The following is a 26,128-nucleotide window of genomic DNA, read 5'->3' on the forward strand; positions in this document are numbered from 1 at the left end:
ATCAAAAGCGTGATCAAAATCAAGAGATATAAGTACATGACTTTGTTTATTTTGTTTTGCGATACTGATGCTATCACGAATTGCACATGTGGCGTTAAGAATATTTCGGCCAGCCACTAAACATTGTTGATGAGGTCCTATTATGTGTGGAAAAATTGTACTCAAACGTGTCTTCATACACCTCATAAATATCTTGTAATCGCTGTTCAGGAGAGTAATGGGACGGTAGTCTAGAGCTGTCATTGGGCACACAATCTTAGGTACGAGTACCATTATTCCCAAACAAATATCACTGGGAATAGTAGGTGATGTCATAAGGGCGTTCATTATTTCTACCATTTCCCGCTCGATTATACTCCAAAACGCAATGTAGAACTCGACTGGAATTCCATCAGCTCCTGGTGACTTATTCAGTGGACTAGCTTTAATAGCTGCTATAATATTTTGTGTTGTTAGAGGTGTTGTGAGTGTAGCTGACGGCGGATTATTCTGACTGGCTTGTATATTGATACTTGGCGCAGCAACCGGTTCGGTGTATAAATTCTTGTAATACTCGTACAAAACGGAACGTATTGATGGTTGTGCTGTGTGTACTACTCCATCAGCGGTAGTAATCATGTTAATATATTTTCTTTTCCCCCCTCTTCGTCTCTCGAATGACATCATACATGGAAGTCGACTCCCCTGGCATACTGTTGGACCGGGCTCGTATTTGTGTGCCTCTGTCACGATCATGTTGAATTTTGAGGATACTTGCTTTAACTTTTTTCATTAAAGTAGTTAATCGAGGTTCTGTTGAAGACGAAGCATATATATATCCCGCAGTAATGCATATAAATATTCTTCATGTCCTTTTATTTCCTGTTGTCGAAGAATGCTATAGTATTTCATCCATTTTCCTAATTTTTGTTTCGTGTTGACCCACCATTCTAAAATATTTGCATACCTCGACTTCTGGCGTTGATATATTTTCCACTTATGTTCCAAAGCTTCTTTGAAATCCTCTTCCTTCAATATGCTTGTGTTAAGCTTCCATATTCCTCTGCCAAATGGAGTGGGTAGACGTGGAATTCGTAGGGTTATTATATAACCACAATGATCAGAGAAAGCGACCGGGCATATGTCTGTACCTCGAAGATTGGACTTCAGGTTCTGTGTCATATATATTCTATCTAACCTTGAAGCACAATTATGACTTTTATATGTATAAAGGGAATTTCTATGTGTCTGTAAATTCCATGAATCCAATAGTTTTAGACCATCGACTATATTTTGGAGTTCCGGGCAAGGATGATATTCTCCGGAAGTGTCGGAGGCATGCAAAACACACTTAAAATCACCTCCTAATACTAATTGTTCGTTTTTACGTGCTAAAAGTGGTGTTATATCGGTCGTAAAAAACTTCTGACGTTCACGTCGTTTCTGCGAGCCTGAGGGGGCATACACATTCACAATATGGATATTATCTACTCGAAGTGCTATTCCTCTTCCATCGGAAAGTTTAATTACGTCTGTATATGGAATGTGATCTTGAATCACTATAGCTGTACCTCTCTCATCGGGTAGAACGTTGGATTCTATTTTATAACCAAATATGCTATGAAGGTCCGAAGTCCCGACCTCTTGCAGTAAGCCAATCTGGATGTCCATATTGCGAAGGGCTTGTGATAATAACTTAAGTTTTCGGGGAGAAGAGATATTATTGATATTTAAGGTAAGAATATTAATGACATCCGTAATGGACGAGAAATAAATATAGAAGGGGATTAAAGAAAGAAAAATATGTTTAATAATCCAAAGGATTGAACTTTCTTAAACCAGAATGGATTAAAGTGAGACATGATTAAATATGTCAAACTGAATAAACATTTCTATTGGGTATGTCAATATATTAACAAGTGGAAGATATTAATCTGTTACTCGCAGAGGAGGAAACCCCAACTTGCTGCCTTCATGCTTATATGGGTGTAACCTACCCGCTCTGTTGCCTCCTTTGCTTGTCTTCTGCGCGGCTATGTCCTTGTGTTGAGTAGAAGAAGTTGACCTGTGGTTGGTGTCGTCTGCGTCCATCATCTCATTCCATGTCTGCTCCGCTTCAAGTTGTGTAGGTATATGTGTACTAGATTGCTTCTCCAATGTAGATGATGTACTACCGCCTTGTAAGTCATTCTTAACAGCTGACATTACTTGATGTCTTACGTTCGTTATCGCAATCAGAATTCAACTCGGATTGAAGACGCGGTCCGTCTCCTGGCTTTTGTTGATCGGAATCGACACGGGTTCCCTCAATTTCATCAGCAGAATCAGTTTCAGAATTCACCGGAAGAGGTGTCGTCCCCGGATTTTGCTCTGCCTCTTCATGGTCGCGAGTATTATGTTCCCGATGTTGTTCAGTTGTTGACCCATTAACTCCATCCCCTCGAGACTTCTTGTGTTTGTCAATTTGGTGTTCCGTCTCCATAATGTCAGATGGACGTGATATGACGTCATCATTCCCATTAAGGTTATCAGCAGCTTCACTTTCCTTCAGTTGACTAGAATGACTTCTGAACGAAACTGTTGATCTCGATGTCGATTCGGCATTTTTAAACAAGTCGCTCATAGTAAAGACAGTTCTAGGGGCAACAGTGACTTTCGCTTTTAAGTTTCTGTTAGGGCATGTATTCCGCAGATGGGATAATCCGCCACAGATAAAGCATGATTGTTCCTGGCCTGGATACGTCACATACGCCTCGTATGTAGCTACTACAATGATGGATGGGATCGGTTTGTCAATGACTATATTAACCAGCCGTATTCCGGTATCTACATGAAATCGATATCGCGATGACCATTTTTCACTGTCTATTTGTTTTACTTTCCCATAGTTTTGGAAAACATTATGTAATCGTTCATTGGGCACCTCGGGGGGGATATTTAACACTCTTACAACAGTACTTTCTTCTTCCGCTGGGGAAAGCGTAACGTCAACTCTGTCTCCATTCTGTAAGGTTAAGGTTGATGACCCTTCGTAACGTTGCAGGTAATGCTCATACATTGTAGACGTTTTAAATTTCAAATAAACAGCATGTTGTTTACTTACAAGTTGAATTGTTTGTAGGTCGTCGTCTTGTACATTTAACTCGTCTGCTATCCATTGATGAATTTCCATAGCACTCGGACGTTGCTGATCCTTGTTAAATGTTGCTTTGATGGTATGTTGACGAATAACCTTTGTTGCCATGTTAACTTACTATGCGTATATGTACACACACAGAAATATACAGCACCGTTTATGCAGCAACCACTCAGTTAGCTCCTTGCCTGCTCAGACCCGACGCGATGCTGGACACGTCCTACTGCGACGGCTGTCAGAGCTAGACTGCAATGAACCTCCGGGTTCCTTAAAAGCCAGTAAGTAAGTAATGAGCCGAGTAACCTCGTCCTACTGAAAAAAATCCTTAGCAGTTAAGAATTATCCATATTTTTAGAGCTTTTCTGTTTCTTGGTGAAGTTTATTTTTCATACAATACTTTATGAACTATAACGCTCTGATATAAATATCACTTTAAATTTGCACAGGCTTGAATTCTTGAAGGATCAGATAAAAACAGGGTTTCGCACCACAAAGTGCAACACACGCTACGTGTCGAATGCTGGGTGTGCTGTTGATTTTCTTAACTGTGAGGTGGCACGGGATTAGTAGAGTTCTGTTCGATTGTTTGTCGTGGAGACCCAACACTTCCCCTAAATGGAGTTCTACCTGAAGATTTGATATTGGAGAAATCATAGTAAAACATGGAGGTTCTATGCCATATAAATATAGAATTTAAACATTGCAAGAACTATCAAGTAGGTACAAGTTATATTATTTTACTACATAAATTCATTCTTCGTAGTAAAATTCCTACTACGTACTACGTACATATTTGCTCCACATACGTATATTGATATTGTTTCCTTGTTCGTTGACAATAGCGTCATTCCATAGAAAATTTGAAGAATATGGCAGTGATGTCATGCATTTTTTGTGCTTTTAATATAATAATGTTATAAAAATAAATTAAGCTGCCAACTGTGACCGCCATATCATTAATATTTTAGTCATACGGATGACTGACAAATGGGTGGCAGTTACATGCTATCCAAAATTTGAAATATCCTAGGCACCCTATATGAAGTGTCATCGAAACTAAAGAGACGCCATTGTAAACCTGAACAACCATATTTTAATATCTTAAAGACTAATTCGAATAATATTAAGGGATGCTTATAAAAACGCTTCATTGAAAAAAAAATAGTTTTATATTTGAATGCAACATTTTAAATTCATGCGAATTTCATTCCTATAGAAGAAAATCTTATTCTTAATCCATCTCCCAAGTTTTATGACCTAATCTCAAAAATCCTATGAGTAATTAAATTAATAAAATTATTAATTTTTGTTCTGACGGTTGAAAACCGCTTGCTTTGTGTGGCGGTCGCGAGACGTCATAACTCGATGAGTAATCTCAAACCCGTGTGTCGTCTCCCTGACCTTGATCGCACAGCAGGAGCTGGCAGTATACGTCTGGAAGCATTTATTTAAAGCTGTGAATTTTTAACAGTGCAGTGGTGCCTGATTAGATAGAAAATGCCAAAATCTGAAAGTCGTTTTCGGTATTTGTGGTGTTGTAACTCTTTCGGACTCCAAGGACATACGAGAAAGACAGGTAATAGAAAAGTTATCGAATGGATACGAGAAAAATGTATTGAATTTAGTGATAGGTGATGTAATATGCATTTCGTGTCTAACAAATTATCGAAAGTGGCATCCCCAGGCTGTAGTGAACAAAGTGATGTGAGGAAATCGAGCGAAGAAGGAATAACTGTATGAATGGGCGAAAGCTAATAATCCTGGTGTTGATATTCCGTTAACGGGGAAAGAACAAAATGAAAATGAGGCTGACATATTAAATAACGATCGGTTTCTCAGGCCGGAACACGTAGAATTCACTGTGTAGTTACAGTTTGGGAGAACAAAATAACTATTCAAACATTTTCTTCGTCATGTGAAGTTACTGTAAGTGCACGGAGAAGTCGCGGAGAAGCAGTGTGAACATCACCGGGCAATGACGGAAGAGCCTACCTGCTGAGCTCCTTTGTTCCGGTGAGTTACTTTTGTTAAAAACTAGCATGGTATTTAAGTCTACATTCTAAAATTTTTACATTGGAATCAATATACCCTAAAGAATTAAACACATGTTTTTTCGTCTGTAGAAATGAATTGCATTTTGTGTTCTATATATTTTTTAAATTATTTTACGGCGTGTAAGATACATATTCCGAAGTGATATGGTGTTAAAAGTTGTGTAATCAAGATGTATAAAAAATTATATATATATATCATTTTGAGGGCATTTATAAACTAGGCTCTCCTTTTCCGAATTGCATTGAAATCACTTTTCCATCTTCTTTTACATAGTAAGAAAACTTCAATGAATGAAGCCATATTCTTTCCTAAACCAATATTTTAAATGCTGATTGCTGCCAAACTATGAAGAATATAAATATAACATTGCGTGAAATTCATATTTAGAACTTACAGAATAACCTACTACAATATTTTTAACTTTTGAGACATCATGGTTCAAAAGCATACTTTTTTGCACGGAATGATACTCTCTTGTTGTGTAGAACTTTAAGCTTTTAATTAACTCTTCGAAAAATATATCTCGAACTTCTTGTTCCCAGCAAATTTTCATGTAAGGATTCGGCGAAATTCGTCAAGTGTTTCTTGTTTTATTTATATCATTAACACGGTGTCTGTGCTTTCTTTGTCCTAATCCATTTTTCAGCAATACTATTGCACAATACATATATTCTTACAACCTTTTTTCGTAGTTGGGATGACTGCTAGCGCACTCAATCCTATAGTATGAGAATCAGTCGTTACGGTGACGTGGCATGGTGTTTCTAGGATTCCGTGGGTTGCAGTGCATTATATTGAACTGTTTGAAACGTTGTGGCGTAAGTAGGTACAGTATCTACCCTAAAATAATAAAAGCACGAAACCAAAATAGCGACTCATTTCGCTGGACTTGCAGCAGAGAACGACAGGGATGGCCAGGTATTGACAGCCTATCAGAAACCTCCATACACCACACTTGATAAAAGGAATACACTTCGGTGGAATCTCTGTGGTTAGTAGTTCCACATAAGACGGAACGTCGAAATGTAAATTGAATATGTGAGATCTTCAAAGAGAAAATATAACACTACATAAACGCACGGTGAATAATATGAAAGGGAAGTTAAGTGGACGCGCATGCCCCGACTCCCGCAGGATAGGGACGGGCCGGGAGGGCGCAGCGCCACCGACGCGCTCAGTTTGCGAGGAGCGGTTGCATATTTGGCAGGGGTTGTGGCGTCGGGTCTCTGGGCCACGTGGTTGTTAGACCAGCCACTGTGGAGCTGCGGATGTTCCTGTCGGAGGCCCCTTACTGGTCGCGGGCTCCGAGACAAGGCTTCTGGACTTCTCAGCGGCGGCTCGCCATCAACGTCATCAGCGACGGTAAGGAAAACGTGGCATCAGATTGTTGTCGAGAAGTGACATGTTCGAAGCATCCTTAGCACGTAGTGCAGCCGAGTGTGAAAAATGTAATCCGGTACTGACTATTGACACTGACTTGAGTAAGGTGAGGCTACACATTTGACATTTCTTTTGGTATTGTGCTGCAGAGAGATCGGTGTTACCGCATGATGTTGGAGTGTATTGAGCTGTAACATAAACCGCATCGTTTGTGATAGGAAATAATATCAGTGACACTTCGTTCTAATCATTACGTGTGAATTGTGCCGTGAACCGTGAGACGGAGTGTCCAGCATGTGTAATACGAGTACATCGAGTTCAGATGCGTCATAAGCGCCATTTAAGTCCGATATTGAAAATGTTAAAAAATTCTGGCTTCAAAAATTGAGGTTAACTGGCTGAGGTTATGTCGTGACAGTATCAATATTAATAGAATAGAATGTTTTATTTTCGCTGGCAGAATTAAGGCCACTCAACCAACCTTAATCAATACAATAGTGGCATACATATTTGAATTACGAATATTTGCAGTACACTAAATGGTCCACAGCAGTAACAATACGTTAAATTTTAGTGACTAGCATACGTCTATTTAATCCGAGATAAAGCCTGTACGAAAAGTAATAATGTACGAGCTAATATGACGCAATTAAATCTCTATGCTTTAATTGATAAAATTAATTTAATAGTAGTTTACTGGAACTATGCAGAACCTAAAATATATGGATATAATGAGAATAATATTAATGTAATGAGATTTAGCCATTAGAGGTTTTGTATTCTTGTTGGAGAAATTAATTATAATAATAAGAATGGAAAGATATTAGTTTCATTATAAGTAACAAATATTAAGCAGTAATTAATCTGTTAAGCAAGAATTTCTGTAATTTTGATCTAAATGAAGTCACTGACCGACAACCCCTTACTCCACTCGGAAGCAACTGACACTGTATAATAAAGATGTCTTGTATAATGAGCAAGTTGTGACGAGACCTGGTACTTAGCTGATGGTGTGGGAATAAATTAAAAAAACGAGAAGCCAAGTGGATAGTAGATTGGAATAACGGTGCGTAGAATTTGAAATAAGGGAATGCAGGGCTTGTCGACCGCTTTGTCTTAACCAAGACGGAGAAACATAATCATATTTACCAATATTGCAAATGTAACAGATGATAGCATTACGCACACGTTATAGCCTACTTCTCAAATTTGCATTTAAGTTACTTAATATTACATCGCAGTAGTCGAAATGTGGCATCACTAGTGTTTGTACAAGAATTAATTTTAGTTTATCAGGAAGAAAGTTTTTCAGTCGCTTTAATGAGTTATTACCTTAGAGCTTAAAATTACTTCTAAGTATGAATTCGTAGGATAATTACTCTGAATTTTACAGTTACATTAATGTAACTGATAATGGATAATACTTTTCGTAAATACGCTTTTTTTGTATTCATACATATCAATTTTGTAAATATCTTCAGAATGTCATAACGATGAATCTGGAAGCACTAGTGATCTAAAGAACATCCTTGCCGAAATTGAGACTTCGATATACCTATTTAAATCCCAACTATATCATTTTGTATAACATCGAGAAAGATCGAAAACCACGAAATTATATTCAGACTAGGAAAGCACCATCCCATCTGTGCAGATACTGCACTTGTCTGTACTTTATGTAGGCCTATATCATTATTTTATTATAATACTGAATAGAAGGCTTCTTCTTATTCACTTCACAGGTCAGGCATTATGCTGTTCCGTCTTCCTTTTGTCTCAATTTCCTCGAGGTTTAAGTCGTCCGGCTGTATGCTGTCGGGCTACATAGAGGAGTATCCGTCTCCTAGACGGCTTGCTGAACAAAGCTAATCCTCCTCCACCTTCGTGAGAACAACTCAGCCATGTGGTGGGCTGTGTATCCATCTATCTCTATCCTTGTGACGTTTACGTTATAATCGTGTTCATATTACCAAAGAAATGGTTATTTTGATAGCACATTGCTTTGTAACGGGAGATAATTAATAAAATTAGCTGTTGTACTGCCTTACCAAATATAAATTATGTATCGTAATCTGTTTAATTTTAATGCTTTCTCTTTAGTTAAAAGTTGTGCGTAGACCACTATTGCCTCTTGATCCATAATTGCAAGTACGTTACATATGACACTATTGTAAGTTTCGTTTGGTTACAGCCTCGCACTTAAGCGAAACAAGGAAATAAGTTCATGGCGAAATTACTTTCTGTACTTCAATCCGTGCACTTATCCATTTATCCGTACTTCTATGTGCTAAACTGGAGAAAAATGCAGAAGCTTCCAACCGTGTCGTTCCGATGACAACGAAGTACCGGTACACAGTGTCACCAACATGACGAAACACAACAATGTTTTGGTCATAGAATTGAATTGTAGGATAAGTAATATATTAGTGGTTTTTATGACTCCCTGGAAATTATTTATTTTTACGATGTTTAGCTTATTTAAAAGCCATAAAATAATATAAATTAGGCTACAATAGGCTTCGTAAAAGTTAAAACTATTTACATAAAAATTAGTTAAAATTACATCCGATATATTCCTGTACTGTCTAAAAGTTTTTGCTAAAAAGCATGTCTTTTAATTTGGTTTTAAAAACTGTACTATTATCAATATCTCTAATATTAAGTGGAATTTTATTAAAAAGTTACACACTCACAACTGAATGGCTATTACAAACCTTGACTAATCTACATTATGAACAGTTATGTTGTGGTTATTTCTAGTCTCATGAGAATATACCATACTACCAGAATCATATTAGTGTAAATCTTCATATACGAACATAATATTAGCAAAAACTACAGTGAAGAGAGACTCAGAATTCCAAATTCATTAAATAAGGGCTTATAAAGTTCTCTTGGGCCACAACCCTTAAGAATCGCACAGCTCTTTTCTGAAGAAGAAAAACATATTTTGCAGTGGCACTATTTCCCTACAATAAAACTCCATAATTCGTATGAGACTGAAAAAAAAAACACGATAGACGTTTAATAAGGCACTGGCAGGAACCAATTGTTTTAATATTTTAAATAAATAAACAATCTTTGACAATTGATGCACAACGCTCGAGTATGTTCCTCCCACGTAAGTTTGCTATCGAGATGAAACCTAAGAGTGCTGTTCATAGACATTTCGCAGCACGCGCTACGAGCGTACTAAGCTAGCCCCGGCTATCCACTGGTTACTAGTACGGAATTCAAATCATATCCTATCGCTAACACTGGTTTATGAATACAAAAAACGCTGATCATCCACCGAAAACCCGCGCTAAAAATGTCTATGAATACGGCCCTAAGAGTTTAGTATACTGCACTAGTTTATCACTGCCAACATTATTATGGAGACTGAATACAAAAGTTTGAGTTTTACAGAGATTAAGACTTGGATCATTAGCACTAAACCATTCAGATGAGTTATGTAATGTGTAGAGCTAGGAAGTTGGTACCAAAACTGTGAAGTTGTGTGAGCTTGGACTATATCTCTACCGAGTGAAAAGTAATAGAGCGTCTCTCAATGTCAGTGAACCAGAACGACTAATATGTACAACCGAGTGGTAACCAAACTTGTGCTCCAATCGTCCACAGACTTAGAACAAGAAAAGAATATAAAAAAACAATAATTTGTAATTATAAAGTTCGTAACTCCCAATCTAAATTAATTTACCCGTACATATAAAAATAACATACAAAGTATACAATTATGATTCTAGCCTCATTATAACAAACAATAATGCACATTTTCATTTTATCAAGAGAAATACTCCTTTTAGGTTCAGAAAAAAATATTTAACTCTGAAAATATTCCTTCTACGTCACAAGACGTTACTGGAGCAAATCTCAGTATATCATACTATCATCAGGTGAACAACTACTTTGTGAATCTAATAGTGTATTTCTGGTATGTGGCACATAGCATTAAACCCATAATGTTTTCAAGAAAGTTTTCGTTTCTATTGTAATGACAGCTAGGAAGTTCGTATCGTAATTCCGATGTTGAACTTGGACTGTAACGCAACCGAATGCATAGCAGCACGAGACGTCAACATTTAACGAAGAATATCCGAAAAAAATAAACGTGTTACTCTGTTTGCATAATTATTATTTAATAACACATGAGTTTACTTTTTTGAAATCATGCATCATATTAACATTACGTAAATAATCTACAATAATAACGGAATAGCTCACTTTTGTTCAGAACCTAAAATATTAATATTATTAACAATATTCTTCAAATTAATAAATCCATAATATTCTCATAGCTAGCAGTGCATCATAACTGCGGAATCCCGGCCAAATAAGTCACTCAACTGAGTGCGCTCCTAGTATAATGGCAGTTGACACTAGACATATACGTCAACATATATGCCTAACTTGGAGTCAGGCCACAAAGGGAAACACTGAAGGAGGAAGATTCGATCCGGTGCTGTGGATTGAATTCGGCGTAGCTCAGTGGTCAGAGCGCTTGGTACGTAGAACCAAGGACCCGGGTTCGATCCCCGGCCCCGGAGTGAATTTTTCTCCTCAAATATTAATTGTCAACATTACAGAGATTATTCTGTAGGACAAATTAATAAATCCATAAAATATTTCGGGCTAAGAGGGATGAAGTTACAGGAGAATGGAGAAAGTTACACAACGCAGAACTGCACGATTTGTATTCTTCACCTGACGTAATTAGGAACATTAAATCCAGCCGTTTGAGATGGGCAGGGCATGTAGCACGTATGGGCGAATTCAGAAATGCATATAGATTGTTAGTTGGGAGACCGGAGGGAAATAGACCTTTGGGGAGGCCGAGACGTAGATGGGAGGACAACATTAAAATGGATTTGAAGGAGGTGGAATGTGATTATAGAGAGTGGATTAATCTTGGACAGGATAGGGACCGATGGCAGGTTTATGTGAGGGCGGCAATGAATCTACGGTTTCCTTGAAAGCTATTTGTAAGTAAGTAAGTCATTAAAAACTTTCAAAACAATCCTATCGTCTGCATATGAAATAATTTTGTCAGCTATGGCATGGGCATCTATAGTGATGGTATAGCTCAGGCTAGGGAATAGGAGCGGAAGTAGCCCACACCAGTGACACTTTTCACACTGAATGATGAATGGTTAAACTTATTAATAATGAATCATTATTTTTATGTGCGCTTTGTGCTGAATTAATAACTATGTACTGTACCAATTTAGTATTCACCATATGTATTATTTAATTTGTGTAATTAATTCCCATAACATTAAATTAAATAATGTTTTTTCACAATTAATTTTGAGAGTATTATAATATATTACAAATCTATTATCAGGCATTACATCTCACTGGACGGCATGTGTCAGGGGTAAAACAATTGTTTGTTAACATCTGAAGTCCGGTTAGTGTAATATGTAGTTAATCGGTGATGTATGCAATGGAGGGGGAAAGGCACTGGCAGGGTTTTTTCTGTTTAGTCAACTGTCTGAAGACAGGTCTGAACCTCACAAGTGATACCAAGATGGCACCACGTATGAGGCAACAAGGACAGGAGATAATGGGGTAGGCCTGCTCTCTTGATCACCGGATGAATTTATTATCATAGCCTTTTTATTGTGGATTGTATTTAAATTTCATATTTTTTCTTTTTTTATTATTTTATTACATTCCATTTGTTGTATTCTTTCTTACGTTTTCCCTGTTAACTATTTGTACTAACGGAGTTGCTTTTATATTCCGATCTTTAGATCTGTATTTTACTTTCTTTTTTCTAATATGGTGCTATTTTCATATTGTTTAGTGTCGATTTTGTTATGTTATTATTTTTTGTAATATGTTAGTATTCTGTTCTTTAACTTTTTGTTAAATTTTACTGGTGGAGTGTAAGAGAAGGTCCTATGGCCTTAACTCTGCCAGTATAAGTAAATAAATAATAATAATAATAATAATAATAATAATAATAATAATAATAATAATTATTATTATTATTATTATTATTATTATTATTATTATTATTAACACTATAATTGCATAGATTTACGAGACGGGTAAGGGTTTACAAGGTGAGCTTGTATAGGATTTCACTTGAAAATATGAGAACTTTGAAAATAGCACTACTATTTCCCCATTTTCGAATACTATAAGAGAGCGATCGACAAAGTTTACGTCATCCAAATTGCAGCCCGTAATACACAGCAAATGTGAAGGTAGGAGGGAGAGAATACCCAAACTGAATGAACAAGTGATGGTTAAGGGGAGTAAAATCATGCCTTACCCTGCTTGTGTGTAAAGGGCTTGACTTGCGATTCACGAAGTGCCGACCACTGCCGTAAGATATTACACAATTTAAAAGTGTATAATTTTTAGTTTTTAAGATATGTTTTGGGGCGTAAGAGGTTTTTAATATCTTAATAAATAAATGACTCTTGAAAGTTTAACATATAAATAATTTATACGGTGATCTTATGTCCAATATGGTCCCTAATAATGTTACTTGTGTTTTGAGTGTCCTCAATAGTAATGAGAACAATATATTCTGTAATTTGTATAAATTTAGACGAAAACGCTTCACTGCTTCGCCATGTGAATGTTTCATTATTTCGATTAGCGGATTTATGTATTGATTTGATTAATAAAGAGTCGTATTAGGCAAGTCATTTACCATCATCAAGATAAGAAAAAATCTAATTTAAACCACTTGTAATGTTCACATTTTATAAAACCCTTTGAGATTATTCTGATAGGAATACATCACTCGTAATTCATTTTATAATCCGGTGACACCATGTAAATGCAGTTTTGAAATAAGAATCTCATGAGATACGCAATCAAATCCACAGATAAGTCACGCAGAATGGCGTGCTGGCTTTCATGAGCCAAAAAAAAAAAAAGAGGAAACTAGTTTTTCAATTTCTTCTAATATAAAACCGTTTCTAAAACCAATCACAAAATTCGATAATAGAGATCTGCTTCCAAAATAACGGGTTAATTGGATTTTCATTTTATTTTCGATTATTTTAGAAAAAAAAAAGAACTATGAAAATTGTTCTGAGATTTTCTGGTTTAGAGCTGTCTCCTTTCTTGTACATATACTGGAATAATTTTAGAGATTTTTATAGAATTAGGAAAGAAACCCTGAATTAGGCAGCGGTTTATACCTATAATCAATGAAACAATAATGTATGGAATAACACTTTTAATAAGAGCAACACGTCTTTACATTTAGGACATTTTACATTTTTTACTATTTTTAATAACTGTTTCCGTGACTGGTTAGCATTTGAACTTATTTGATGGGTTAAATTCATGTTCTTCAAAACGTGAAATGCGGTATGACTACATTGCACAACGTTATAGTTAATTCATTTCACTGAATTTATAAAGTAATTATTGAAATCATCGATCGTTAACATATTATCAACTTTAATTTGAGAATAATTATTAGCAGTTTGTCAAGCTGCCTTACACTTATTAGTCGAGTTATTAATAAATGGAACACGAAAATTAAATTTAGCCTACTTCACATGTAATGCGTAGTTGGAGAAACAACTTTGATATGATACTCGGCCCATTTAAAAACATAGTAGCTGTATCTCCCATCCCTTTTGATTTTTTTAAGGTTATTGTTATACATTGGAATTTCCGTATTATTTATAATTTCTATGATTATTAACTGTAATGGTCTTTAATGGAAAATAAGTGTTAACTCCTTCACAAAAATGTATAATATAGAATCATAAAAATAAAAATAACATCATTAGAATTGTTTACTTTAACGTCACGGTGGATTACTGTTGTGTTTAGATAGCTTGGCCGATCATAACTTTCTACGTAGTAATCCAGGCAAGGCCATTTGATACTTATACGGAAAAAAGGGTGTAAGGGTTAGTCGCTGTGCAGCTCCTATAGAGTTCACTTATCCTCGTGCAAGTGCGTAGTATACTAACTATTGCAGAAACATTCGTACCATAATGGAACTAATACAGACATTGTAGTTTAGATTATTGTAAGTGGAAGAGTGAAAAGAGAAGACTGCATTGAGTGTTTGGATAGCAGTGATGGAAAAACTGTGATCGCCTATGGAGTGCAGGTATGTGACCAACGTTTTTCAACATACAGTAGCTATAACTTATGTCAACATGCATGTAGTTATCCTTCCCCCCTCCTGCCCCACTGAATATGCTGACAATCTAACTTATTCCACATAATCCCGCATAACACCGGCCAAGCTATCTAAACACAACAGAAGAATAATGGTAGCGTCTGGTTCGTGTTCCCCCATGTTTCTACTCTCCGCCTCGCCGGCGTGTCTTTGTGTGACTTGAAGTAAGACTGAGTATAGTGACAAGGTTATAGTGGGTTAAAGAGAGAACTAATATTACAGAATGTCGAGTATTGTGACAAGGTTAGAGAGAAGTAAAAGGGGATTGCTATCCCATTTACACTTCACCACAGAAGAATCGCTCGCCGACTATTATTTATAAGTTCCAGATACATTTCCTACAGACCGTAGTTCACGAGATGACACATTTAGATGCTTAACAGTCTGAAATATGTTATAAAATCGAATTGAGGTTTCATTCCACATACATCATGACCTCAGAAGAGTGAACTAATAATAGGCATATGATAAATATATAACTTAATCATGAACAGAAAAAACAAGTAGGCCCTATTATACAGATTTCGTTATGGTACGAGTTTACGAAATGTTCAAAATGCTCATTTTATCAATTAAGACTTTCCCATCATATTTCTCGCAAAACTAGATTTACGTGGCGACATTTCTTACAATATATGCCCGAACTCTAGTAAATACCCCCCCCCCCTCAGAAGCAATACTCTGTAAATGAAACGGTCTGTCTCGTCATTACTCTTGAAGATGACAGACAACTCCGTCAACACATCATTGTCCTAGTTCGCGTAGGTTATTCTGCATCTAGGGCATCCAGAGTGATTGGAGTTCGTTTGTCAACTGCTAAGATGTGGACTAATTTTTTTTTTTTTTCAAGAATAGTGGAATTGCGAATGGTTCAGTCCCTGTCTTCCGCGCACTTCTACAACGGAATAGGACGCCATCTTATTGAAGGAATTTGAAAACTACGCCTTCAGAATTGCCTCTGAAATCGAGATCGCGTTCAAATTTTCCGTTTCCTCACACGCCGTGAGCGTGGTATAAGGTGAGAGAGGAGACATATCGTGACCCGTCTAGCGTATTGCTGCTTTAGGACAGGAGCTCGAGTGGACAAATTTCATTTTCTCCCACGAAGTAATGATTGTCTCCAGTAGCAACAATGGTCCTGCCTACTTTGTCGTATGGATACGATGAACGCTTCGTTGGGTCGCGTGTTGGGGCAGGACATCTGGATCGTATCCATTTTCGGTTTACGGGAGACTTCTACGAATACATTTTTGCAATTGTAATGATTCTTTCCGCCCAAGAACGATATCCAGAAGAAACATTTTTCTTTCAGCTGAATAACCACCTACCGGATACAAAGATGATTGCGAGTAGGCCTGATGCCGACCCCGTCGACTCGCCTTCCAACTCACTTGAAAATTTGTGGGCTAGAGCCAGTCATTCGTTCTGACAGCTGACGAATTGTGGATGCGTGGGATTTATACTGCATGTTCTTCCGGTGTTTTAGAAAGTGAAACAACTATTATTTTGGTTGTACAGGCCAGGTCTCGCATAGGTGATGACAGTAATATTTTTACAAGGCAAGCATAACGAAATTTATTGATGAATGCGATTTAACATTTAGAATAAATCAGTTAAAAATGAAAATAAAAAATACTTTTAGACTACCGGGAGGCAAACAAACAATCTGTGATACGGAAGCCGACGTATTACCCCTACGCGCACACTACATTGTAACCTGTAACAGGGAGTCTAGAAAAGTATGCAAGCATACTCTTGAAAGAGATTCTGGAAATGCCCGCACGTGACATGTCTTGTGTAGACGAACAAACATCACACTGTGCACCGCGTGGTAGAGATTCGCATTTTTAACAACCAAGAATCGGTCCATCGTTTTTGCCACGAAGTGCATATGCAATAGGATGGAGTATAATCGATGTCAGCGATATTCCTTCGGCCACATCATGTTTTTCTTTTATTTAGATATAATAGCACGTTGTTATATATTTCAAAATCTGTATTTTCCTTTATTGCATTCAAAATCCCACCACTGAACTCGCTGAATCTTGCACTTGACTACTGCAGTCAATTCTTGCAGAATAGTGTCATGGCTGTCACTACTGACTTTATTGTGAATTCCTAAACTGTGTTTATTTAGTTAATTAATGCTGCAGGCGAAGAGTCGGTTACGTATTATTATGTTCAAATAGCTCGCCATCGACTTCAACACAGAGGTGGCATCTGCGTATCATTGATTGTCTTGTACGTTCAAAGATGCCGGGAGTTTCCCCGATGACCATTGCAGCTGCAGCAACACGGGTAACCGATTCTTCTGCGGTATCTTCAGGGGTCGAATAAACGAGATGGCACCTCTGTGTTGAAATCAGTGGCGAGCTGTAACGTCTGTAAGTTAATACATGTGAACTCTCCTTACGTGGAAATGGTACTTAATACGTAGCTGGAAATTGGTCGATGTACATGAATTTTCGTACATAAAAAAGTTGTTCCTCTTGACCTCCCCTACCATCCCGCAGACGTTGTAAACGATCTATTGTATCACCCTGTATGTGTTCACAATTTCAATAAAGATAAAATTTTGTCTTAGACTAATTTGCTAGCCATCGGCATAGCTCAGTCAGCTGAGGCGCTTGCCTGCTCGGCCGTGAGTTCGATTCCCGCTTGGGTTTTTCCAAGGTTTTCCCTAACATAAGAGAATCTCAGGTAATCTATGGCGAATCCTCCGTCTCATCTCGCTATCAGCAAACTCATCGACGCTAAATAACCTAGTAGTTGATACAGCGTCGCTAAATAACCAACTGGAAAAATAATTTAGTACGTTTACTGCAGTTCTGATCAATGAAAATATATTTTTAATTGCATACAAGGTGATTAAAACAAGATGGTGCAAAAATAAACATGATTTATTCATAACTGAACGAACTTAACTGTATTAACATGAAAAGACGCGTTCACTTCCAAGTTTTATCTGCACACTACAAAAGCTCGATTTGAGTCCTGTTGGTGACAGCAGATGTCGAAACGACACTCCAGTTCTGTCCAGACTCATGCCAGTATGTCCTCTGATACTGACTCCACTGTTTTTGCGATGTGTCGTCTCAGGTCGCTTAGGTTCTGACATGAGGCTGACAGACACGAAGTCCTTGGTATACCCCACAGAAAGAAGTCGCAGGTTAAGTCTGGCGTTCGAGGGGGCCAGAGTGACATTGGTGAGTCGTATCCTCCATTGCCGATCCAACGTTCTGGGAGGACATTGTTACGTTTCCATAAGATACGCCATACCGTGGATTATGACCGCGTTGGCGTGCTAGGACTACGTTCGTACACGGCTTGTAGGCTGTTTACTGTATCTTCCGAAGTTTTTGGACGGATCTGACATTTCCTAGGACATAAACAGCCACTAGTTTTGAAATAGGTCACCCAGCGTCCACTGCAGTTTCTAAGTGGTACATTCTAGTCAAATTCAATCCTAAAATTTCACTGTCTGTCGCAACAGCCTCCCGTTCTTTGTGTGAATTCCACGACGCAAAACTACGTCTCTGGTGGTGATGACATAAATTAGCAAATAAACTCACAATAACTTGAGACCTGTCCCTTTCACTGTTTTGAATAATTGACTGTTTGCACCAGCCTTTTTAAATCGTGGTGTATTATAATGTGTGTTTTTTTCCTCAAAACCGTCATTTTTCTCACTGCATCTAGTACCAAGTATTTCCAGTGTAAACTGATTTTTCCTCTTAATAAAACTGCAAACCGTCCTTAAGGAATATAATCTCTTGTCACACTATGCTAATATATGAATTACTTCTCTTGTCCCAACTATAGAAATAGAAATGAAGTGACATTTCATGTAGAATGATTTACCCATTACTGCCAAAATTATTTTTTTTGTTGAGTTTGTTGTTTGTTAATAATGACATATGTTAGACAGAACGCTTTATTATAATACAGAAGAATTGTTGTTCTGAAAAAAAAAACTGTTTGTGATGCGAATTAGGAGTACGTTCTACTCTGGAACATTGATCACTTATGTCACCGTGTTGCGAGCTGTTTTTTTTTTCTTTCAGCATTATATAATTATTATTTTTACTTTAATTTTCATTTCTACATTCATTATTTCTTTACAGAATAAAGTTAACTAACTTAACGTAATGATAAAAATATATTTATCATATCTTACGGCCTAACACAGAGAATGAATTTGAAAGAAATATGAAATACAAAATTGTTCAATCTTACATGGTAAGACACAATTGTGTGTTTTGTTTTATTTTGCCCAATATGATGAACTAACACAGATGATGATGATGATGATGATGATGATAGTAATAATAATATTAATAATAGTAGTAATAATAATAATAATAATAATTATTATTATTATTATTATTATTATTATTATTATTTATTATTAATTTATTTATAGCATACAGTCAAGTAAGCTAACACATGTAATGATATAGAGCACATAAATTATTAAGTCTCACAAGCTAACACAAAAAATTAATAAAAAAATATGAAATTAAAAAGTTGTTGATTCTTACAAGGTAACACCGGCTTGTTTATTTTATTTTACCCAGTATGGTGAACTGACACAGATGTGGTTAGTGGTGAGAATGAAATATAACAAAACAATGAGCATGCACTTCGAACACCCACATCTTTGCTTCTTCGCTTACCCTTTTCGTCGGCCCTTCGAATTATGCTGGGACTCTACCAAGTGGCAATCTGGTTGTGTACATTTGCAAGTATGGCAGAGGAATTTTTCTGGTATTTGCTAAAAAATCCAGTGGGTTTTCCCTCCCTTGTGGTGTTAATCTATATAACTGCCAGGCAGTCTACTGGAAATATAAACAGTTGCCAGTACCAATTCTTCATCCTGGTTTCAATTTTCATTTTTGCAATGTTTTCATCCAGTCTGTCGACCCCGCCCATATGTGTTGTATCTCATTATTGCAATCCTTTGTTATTTTCTTGGTGACCAACATGATGCCCGGTCTACTGGATTTGTCCCCACACGATTAGATGCAATAGTAACTACACTGTTGTAATTGTAGCGAATTGGATAAAGTGTCTGTTACCCGATGGTGTGAACCTCCCTTTCTTTGGATCTATCTGTAAGTGAAACTTTTTCGACTCTGCTTTGTCGAATTGTACCTGTTCCGAAATGCTCCCTCGTTTCTAATTCATCCAATGGCTTTATTATCAAATGTCAAATCATACTGTCCAGGCTCCCACATCCTGACATTTCTGCCTGAACAACGTAACCGTTTGTATCACATAAACACCATATCTTAAATCGAATCGCTTTGGCTTTCCTTTTAAGTATTGTTTTGCACTATGGTGACCACAATACGGGACCGTTGTCTTGTCTACACGTTGGTCTTAATACCGTCTCCATCTTTCGTTTAGGATGCTACACAGACTGGAAACATTGTGCAATTTATCACTCCTATCTACAGTGTTATGGAGAAAACTTAATATTTGTATAAATCTGTTACTAGAATTATATTGCACTGGAAACAGCCACGTTCTTTACATCTGGTTGCTGTTCCCAGTATATAGGCCTACCTTAGAATAGGCACTTATGAAAATTGCAATCCTGTATCTACTTCCCCCCATGATTGTATTGCAGAGGATGACCTTTTTTTTTGCTTTGTTACATAATTTAGTCCTTAATTTTTTTTTGTAACTAGAAATGTTACCGGTAACATTATTTTTATTTGAATCCGCTTCATTCTCAGCTACATAATCCGTATAATCACTTCCAATTGCACCTCACTTTCAGAGAAAGTTTTGACTATTGCCTCCGGTTTCCACGCCTTCACCGTCCTCTTCGTCACTATCACCGCCTGATAAATACGGGTCTTCTGGAGGACCAGTGGATACAGTAGCATCCAGAAGGTTATCTTCTTCTTCTTCTTTTTCTAATATAGCTATTGTTTCTTCTGCCGTCAGTGTAACAAATATAACATAAAACAGATTAATTTTATTTATACGTTGTCAGTTGTGTCCACTGTACCAAAAATGGAACAAAAAACTGTTTGAAAAATGATACACTTTTACAAAAACAGAAAATAGTATATCTGGGCATGAAAGTAGATAGTATTACAGTTAATCCCATATTAATATATTATTTAGATTTTTCACTACTTACCCTTTTTTTCAGCAAGTCGTTAAAAGCAGCCTCATAATCGAACTGTAGTGCTTCAATAGATTAAAATAGTTGACTAAGGATGACAACACAAAGACAATTGACATGAAATTTTCCTAAAAAATAGTGTAGTTATTTCAAATATGATTTCAGCCAAGTTCCACTTTGGAACAGTGGGCACTAATGGGTTAAGCCTACATATTCTGAAAAAAAAAATAATTCTACTATGTTTTCTCCGGTGAATTGAAGTGTCAGTGATTGTGGTTTTCAATACATTAAGAGTTAAACGGATGATATGCCATTCAGTGTAAATCCATTAAATCCACATTTAAAAGCCTTGAAAATGCTATTATTCATTGTAATTGTTCATTCTACCAGGAAAACAACGTATTATTATTATTATTATTATTATTATTATTATTATTATATGCATAATAAAATAATAAACTTTCTCTAAGCGCCCTGGTACTACTTTTGTACAATTACAGCTCTGTGGTTGTTGGTATCTTGACTGAAAAACAGTACTATTTTATACATGCACACAACACAACACGATACATAGAAAATCTTAGATCACCTAAAGGAAACTACTGAAGTGCAGGGGGACATTACCTGTTTCTAAACTAGAGGTTATAGTACTGTATCACTGGTAACGCATCTTTCGTTGAACAGTAGCCTTCTCATCTCCGACTAGCACAGGTTTCATTCAATCTGAGTCTTCCGCCCCGGACACGTCATCAGTAAACTATTTCTACAGTTACTTCTTACTTGAATGTCATTCTGACACCAACGCAGTTCTACGTAAAACATTTCTAAGAATATGATAATATTTTCTCCCTCTTTTATAAATAAATTCCTGCTATTTAAAAACATATTTTAAAATACAACCTCCTAAAAGTGGCCCATTTTATTTTCTGATTGAAAAAAAAAATAAAAAAAAAGAGAGTATACATGAGTTCAATTCTTGCACTTTAAAACGATATAAATACGATTTATAGAATTTACGACTTATAGAACCTTGAGAATAACGACTTTAATATTAAGTTGCACGAAAATTTAGGAAAAAATAATATTTAATAAATGACTGAATAATTGTGTCCAGCCGAAAAAATACAGAAGGGTTATTTTATTTAATCTAGGGAATTCATAAAAAATTGGAGCAAATAGGCCTACTAAGTTCTCATGTTTCGTAGATGTTCGGTTTGACATGGAATGACTCATATGTATGTATGTATGTATGTATGTATGTATGTATGTATGTATACTTAACGGCAAAAAAATGAGCCGCTGGAAATTTCTAAGTTCCAGAGACATAACAATGCGCATGCTCGTCTCGTCAAAGCCGTAGTTCACCAGGTAACACATAAGTAAGCAATTTAAATTTGCTGTATTTTGTTTGAGAATCTAAAATATGTTATAAAATCGAATGGAGGGTAGATTCTAGAAACTTCAGGGCCTCTGAAGAGTGAAATAATAATAAAACTGATAAATAAAAAATCGACCGAAGCGAATATGAACAGGAAAACAAAGTGTTATGCTGAAACGATATTAACAGTCGCAGTAGCGTAAGTCATTACGGCATTGATCTATTGAACGAGGTGATGGTAGTAGCTTAAGGTTCGAATCTCCTACAATCTCTCTTTTTTTTTTTAATTACAAATTTGCCATCATATACGTCTCGCAAAGCTATATTTATGTCGCGACATCTCTTAGAATATGCCCAAACTTTAATAAATAATAAACCTCCCTCTCTCTTCCAAGCAATACTCCTGTCTGTTAATAAAATATTCTATCTCATCATTACGCTTGAAGATGGCAGAGAGACAATAGAGAGCGTGGCATGCGGTGTCGCCGAGCTGTGAGGGGAGAACATTTGAGGATGCCGTGGACCGTCTAGCGTATGCTACTGTCCGATAGGACTTCGATTGGAAAAATGTAATGTTCTCCGACGAGGTAATTGTCTCCAGTAGCAACGATGGTACTGCTCTAGTTTATCGTATGAATGGACACCGATACGATGAACGCTGCGTGGGACGACTTAACAGGTCGGGTCGCTTGAGCGCCTCGTGTTGGGGGTGGATGTCATACGATGGAGTAGGACTTGTGGAACGCATCCACGGTCGGTTTACGGCAGAAGTCTACGAACACATTTTGGCAAATGTAATGATTCCTTCCGCCCGAGAACGATATCCAGAAGGAACACTTTTCTTCCAGCAGGATAATCACTCGCTACAAATCGCCAACCGAATTCAAAGATGGTTTATTAGGAGGCGTGATGTCGATCCCGTCGACTGGCCTCCAAAGTCACCAGATATGAATCCGATTGAAAATTTGTTGCCTACAGTTAAACAGATCCTACGTTCTAATTGGGCAGAACAACCACTCGTTCGGACAGCTGACGAATTGTGGGACAGAGTTCTAGATGCGTGGAAGGAGGTGGCCGTGAATATAGACTTGTTCCATAATTTTGTGGACTCCATGCCGCGCAGAATGAGGCAGTTTTGACGCAGGTGGTTTGTGGACGAGATACTAGTCCCCATCACAGGCCTTTTTTGTTAATATATTAACAAATTGTTTGTTTTTTGTTTATTCAATTATTTATTTATGTTTGATATGCGTCAAACTTTTTAGAATGTGAAACAAGTATTTTTATACAGACCAGTTCTCGCCTATTAATAGCCCACAGGTGTTGGGCAATAATATTTTTACAAGGTAGGCATAACGAAGTTTATGAACAAATGTTATTTCAAATTTAAACTAATAAGCTAATTGAAAACTAAAAAATATATATATGTATATAATATATAATTTTACGATACCGGGAGGCGAACTCACAACCTCTAGTACGGAAGTCAAACAACTTACCACTGGGCCACACACAGCTCGTAAGGGTAATTACATTGTAGAGTCTACAATGTAGACAGACGACTTTATGAAGAGAGACCACAGCAGTGCCTTGCAGTGCGTTGCGTTTACACGGGTGAACCGCGCGATAGAACTTAGCATTTCTATCGACCAAGAGTCTGCCCATTCATTTTGCCGTTAAGTGTACGTGTGTGTGTGTGTTTTTTTTTATGTTATGTTGTGTTATGTATGTTATGTTATGTTATGTTATGTTATGTATGTATGTGTAAAAATTAAATTAAAATTAAATTATGGTTTATTTAACGACACTCGCAACTGCCGAGGTTATATCAGCGTCGCCGGTGTGCCGTAATTTTGTCCCGCAAGAGTTCTTTTACATGCCAGCTTATCTACTGACATGAGCCTGTCGCATTTAAGCACATTTAAATGCCATCGACCTGAGCCGGAATCGAATCCGCAACCTTGAGCACAGAAGGCCAGCGCTATACCGACTGCGCTACCCAGGCCGAATGTATGAATGAATGTATGTATGTACGTACGTATGTATGTATTTGTATTATGTATGTGTATGTATTTGTATGTATGTATGTATGTACTGTAATGTATGTTCATTACGATCTCGCGCTTCCAGAGTAGCTAAAATTGTTGGTTGTGTGGTTAGTACTGGATAATCGAACAATGGAACACAAATGAAAAGAAAGTAAGGGACACAAAATTTATGTGCAAGGACGTATATTTTCTTGCTGAGTATCGAATTCAGCTGCATTGCATTTTAGCATGAATCACTTGTCCCCTTAGAAACAAAACATTACCTCTCCAAGTGGAAAAGCAATGAGTATTACTTGAACTTTTCCTATTTCGCAAACTGGCTGAGAAGAAAAGTTCGATACAGTAGAACCCCGATTATCCGTCACCCTATTAACCGATTGTTGGATTATCCGTCTGTCATTCTCTCCTTTGTCCTTACACATTAACATCTATTGTTCGAGTGACGTTTTTAATTTCTCTGCTAAACGTCTTTCAGAAGTGCCAAAAGAATACATGTTGTGTTAAGTATCGAAGAGATGTGCATATAATTGAGTGGTTTAGGAAAAGAGGAACTGTGGTTCATCACACATAGGACTACGAGGTTGGAGTTACAACTTTGCGAGGTTTAATAAAAAACAAGGATAAAGTGTATAAATTACTTAAATCTATAACATGAGACCTATACTTTTCCTATCTTTCCACAGAAATCCATCATAGAAAGTTTCCTTGACTCTTAGAAACCAGTCATTGACATTCATTCATTCATTGTGTTCTTTCATAGCAAACCCAGCATTCTCCAGTCTTTCCTATTTTCTGCCTTCCTCTTAGTCTCCGCATATGATCCATATATCTTAATGCCGTCTATTATTTGATATCTTCTGCCCCGAAATCTTCTCTCGTTCACCATTCTTTCCAGTGAATCCTTCAGTAGGCAGTTTCTTCTCAGCCAGTGACCCAGCCAATGCCCTTTTCTCTTCCTGATCAGTTTCAACATTATTCTTTCTTCACCCACTCTTTCCAATAGAGCTGTTATACTTAAAACTTCTGATCCACCACCTATGTGTTGAAACACATGCCCACGGAGAAAATTACGAAACTGCATTATGCAACACTTAATTTATTAAAGTTTTCTATGGTACGGATTATCCGATTTTTTCGATTAACCGTTCAACCCACCCCCTTCATTACCACGGATAATAGAGGTTCTACTGTACATGTATGCTATGTTCCAAAGAAGAGAATATGCTTTTTATTGTATCAAAATATTAAAAGTACAATAAATATTACTATATGTGCAAACTTAATTTAATGTTGAAATATATATATATATATATATATATATATATATATATATATATATATATATATATATATATATATATATATATATATATATATATACTTACTTACTTACTTACAAATGGCTTTTAAGGAACCCGCAAGTTCATTGCCGCCCTCACATAAGCCTGACATCGGTTCCTATCCTCTGCAAGATTAATCCAATCTCTACCATCATACCCCACCTCCCACAAATGCATTTTAATATTATCCTCCAATCTATGTCTCGGCCTCTCCCCAAAGGTCTTTTTTCCCTCTGGTCTCCCAACTAACACTCTATATGCATTTCTGAATTCGCCCATACATGCTACATGCTCTTCCCATCTCAAACGTCTGGATTTAATGTTCCTAATAATTATGTTAGATGAAGAATACAATACGTGCAGTTCTGCGTTGTGTAACTTTCTCCATTCTCCTGTAACTTTATCCCTCTTAGCCCCAAATATTTTCCTAAGAACCTTATTCTCAAACACCCTTAATCTCTGTTCCTCTCTCAAAGTGAGAGTCCAAATTTCACAATCACACA

General features: G+C 36.8%; 1 protein-coding gene across 8 annotated transcripts in view; it reads left to right on the top strand.

Annotated features, from left to right (window-relative positions):
• The window catches only part of LOC138707383 (ligand of Numb protein X 2-like), a 474,351-nt gene that overhangs the window by 256,712 nt on the left and 191,511 nt on the right, over nucleotides 1-26,128 (top strand). The window contains exon 1 of one of the 8 annotated variants that reach the window (XM_069836724.1): nucleotides 6,381-6,532. The exons of the other annotated variants lie outside the window; for them this stretch is intronic. Coding sequence (XP_069692825.1) covers nucleotides 6,439-6,532 — 94 coding nt within the window. The 5' untranslated portion in view covers nucleotides 6,381-6,438. Of the gene's footprint in view, nucleotides 1-6,380; nucleotides 6,533-26,128 lie in introns of those variants that run through there. 8 annotated transcript variants of the gene reach the window in all.

This window comes from Periplaneta americana, chromosome 10 (assembly GCF_040183065.1).
Source record: "Periplaneta americana isolate PAMFEO1 chromosome 10, P.americana_PAMFEO1_priV1, whole genome shotgun sequence".
Taxonomy (NCBI): Eukaryota; Metazoa; Arthropoda; class Insecta; order Blattodea; family Blattidae; genus Periplaneta; species Periplaneta americana.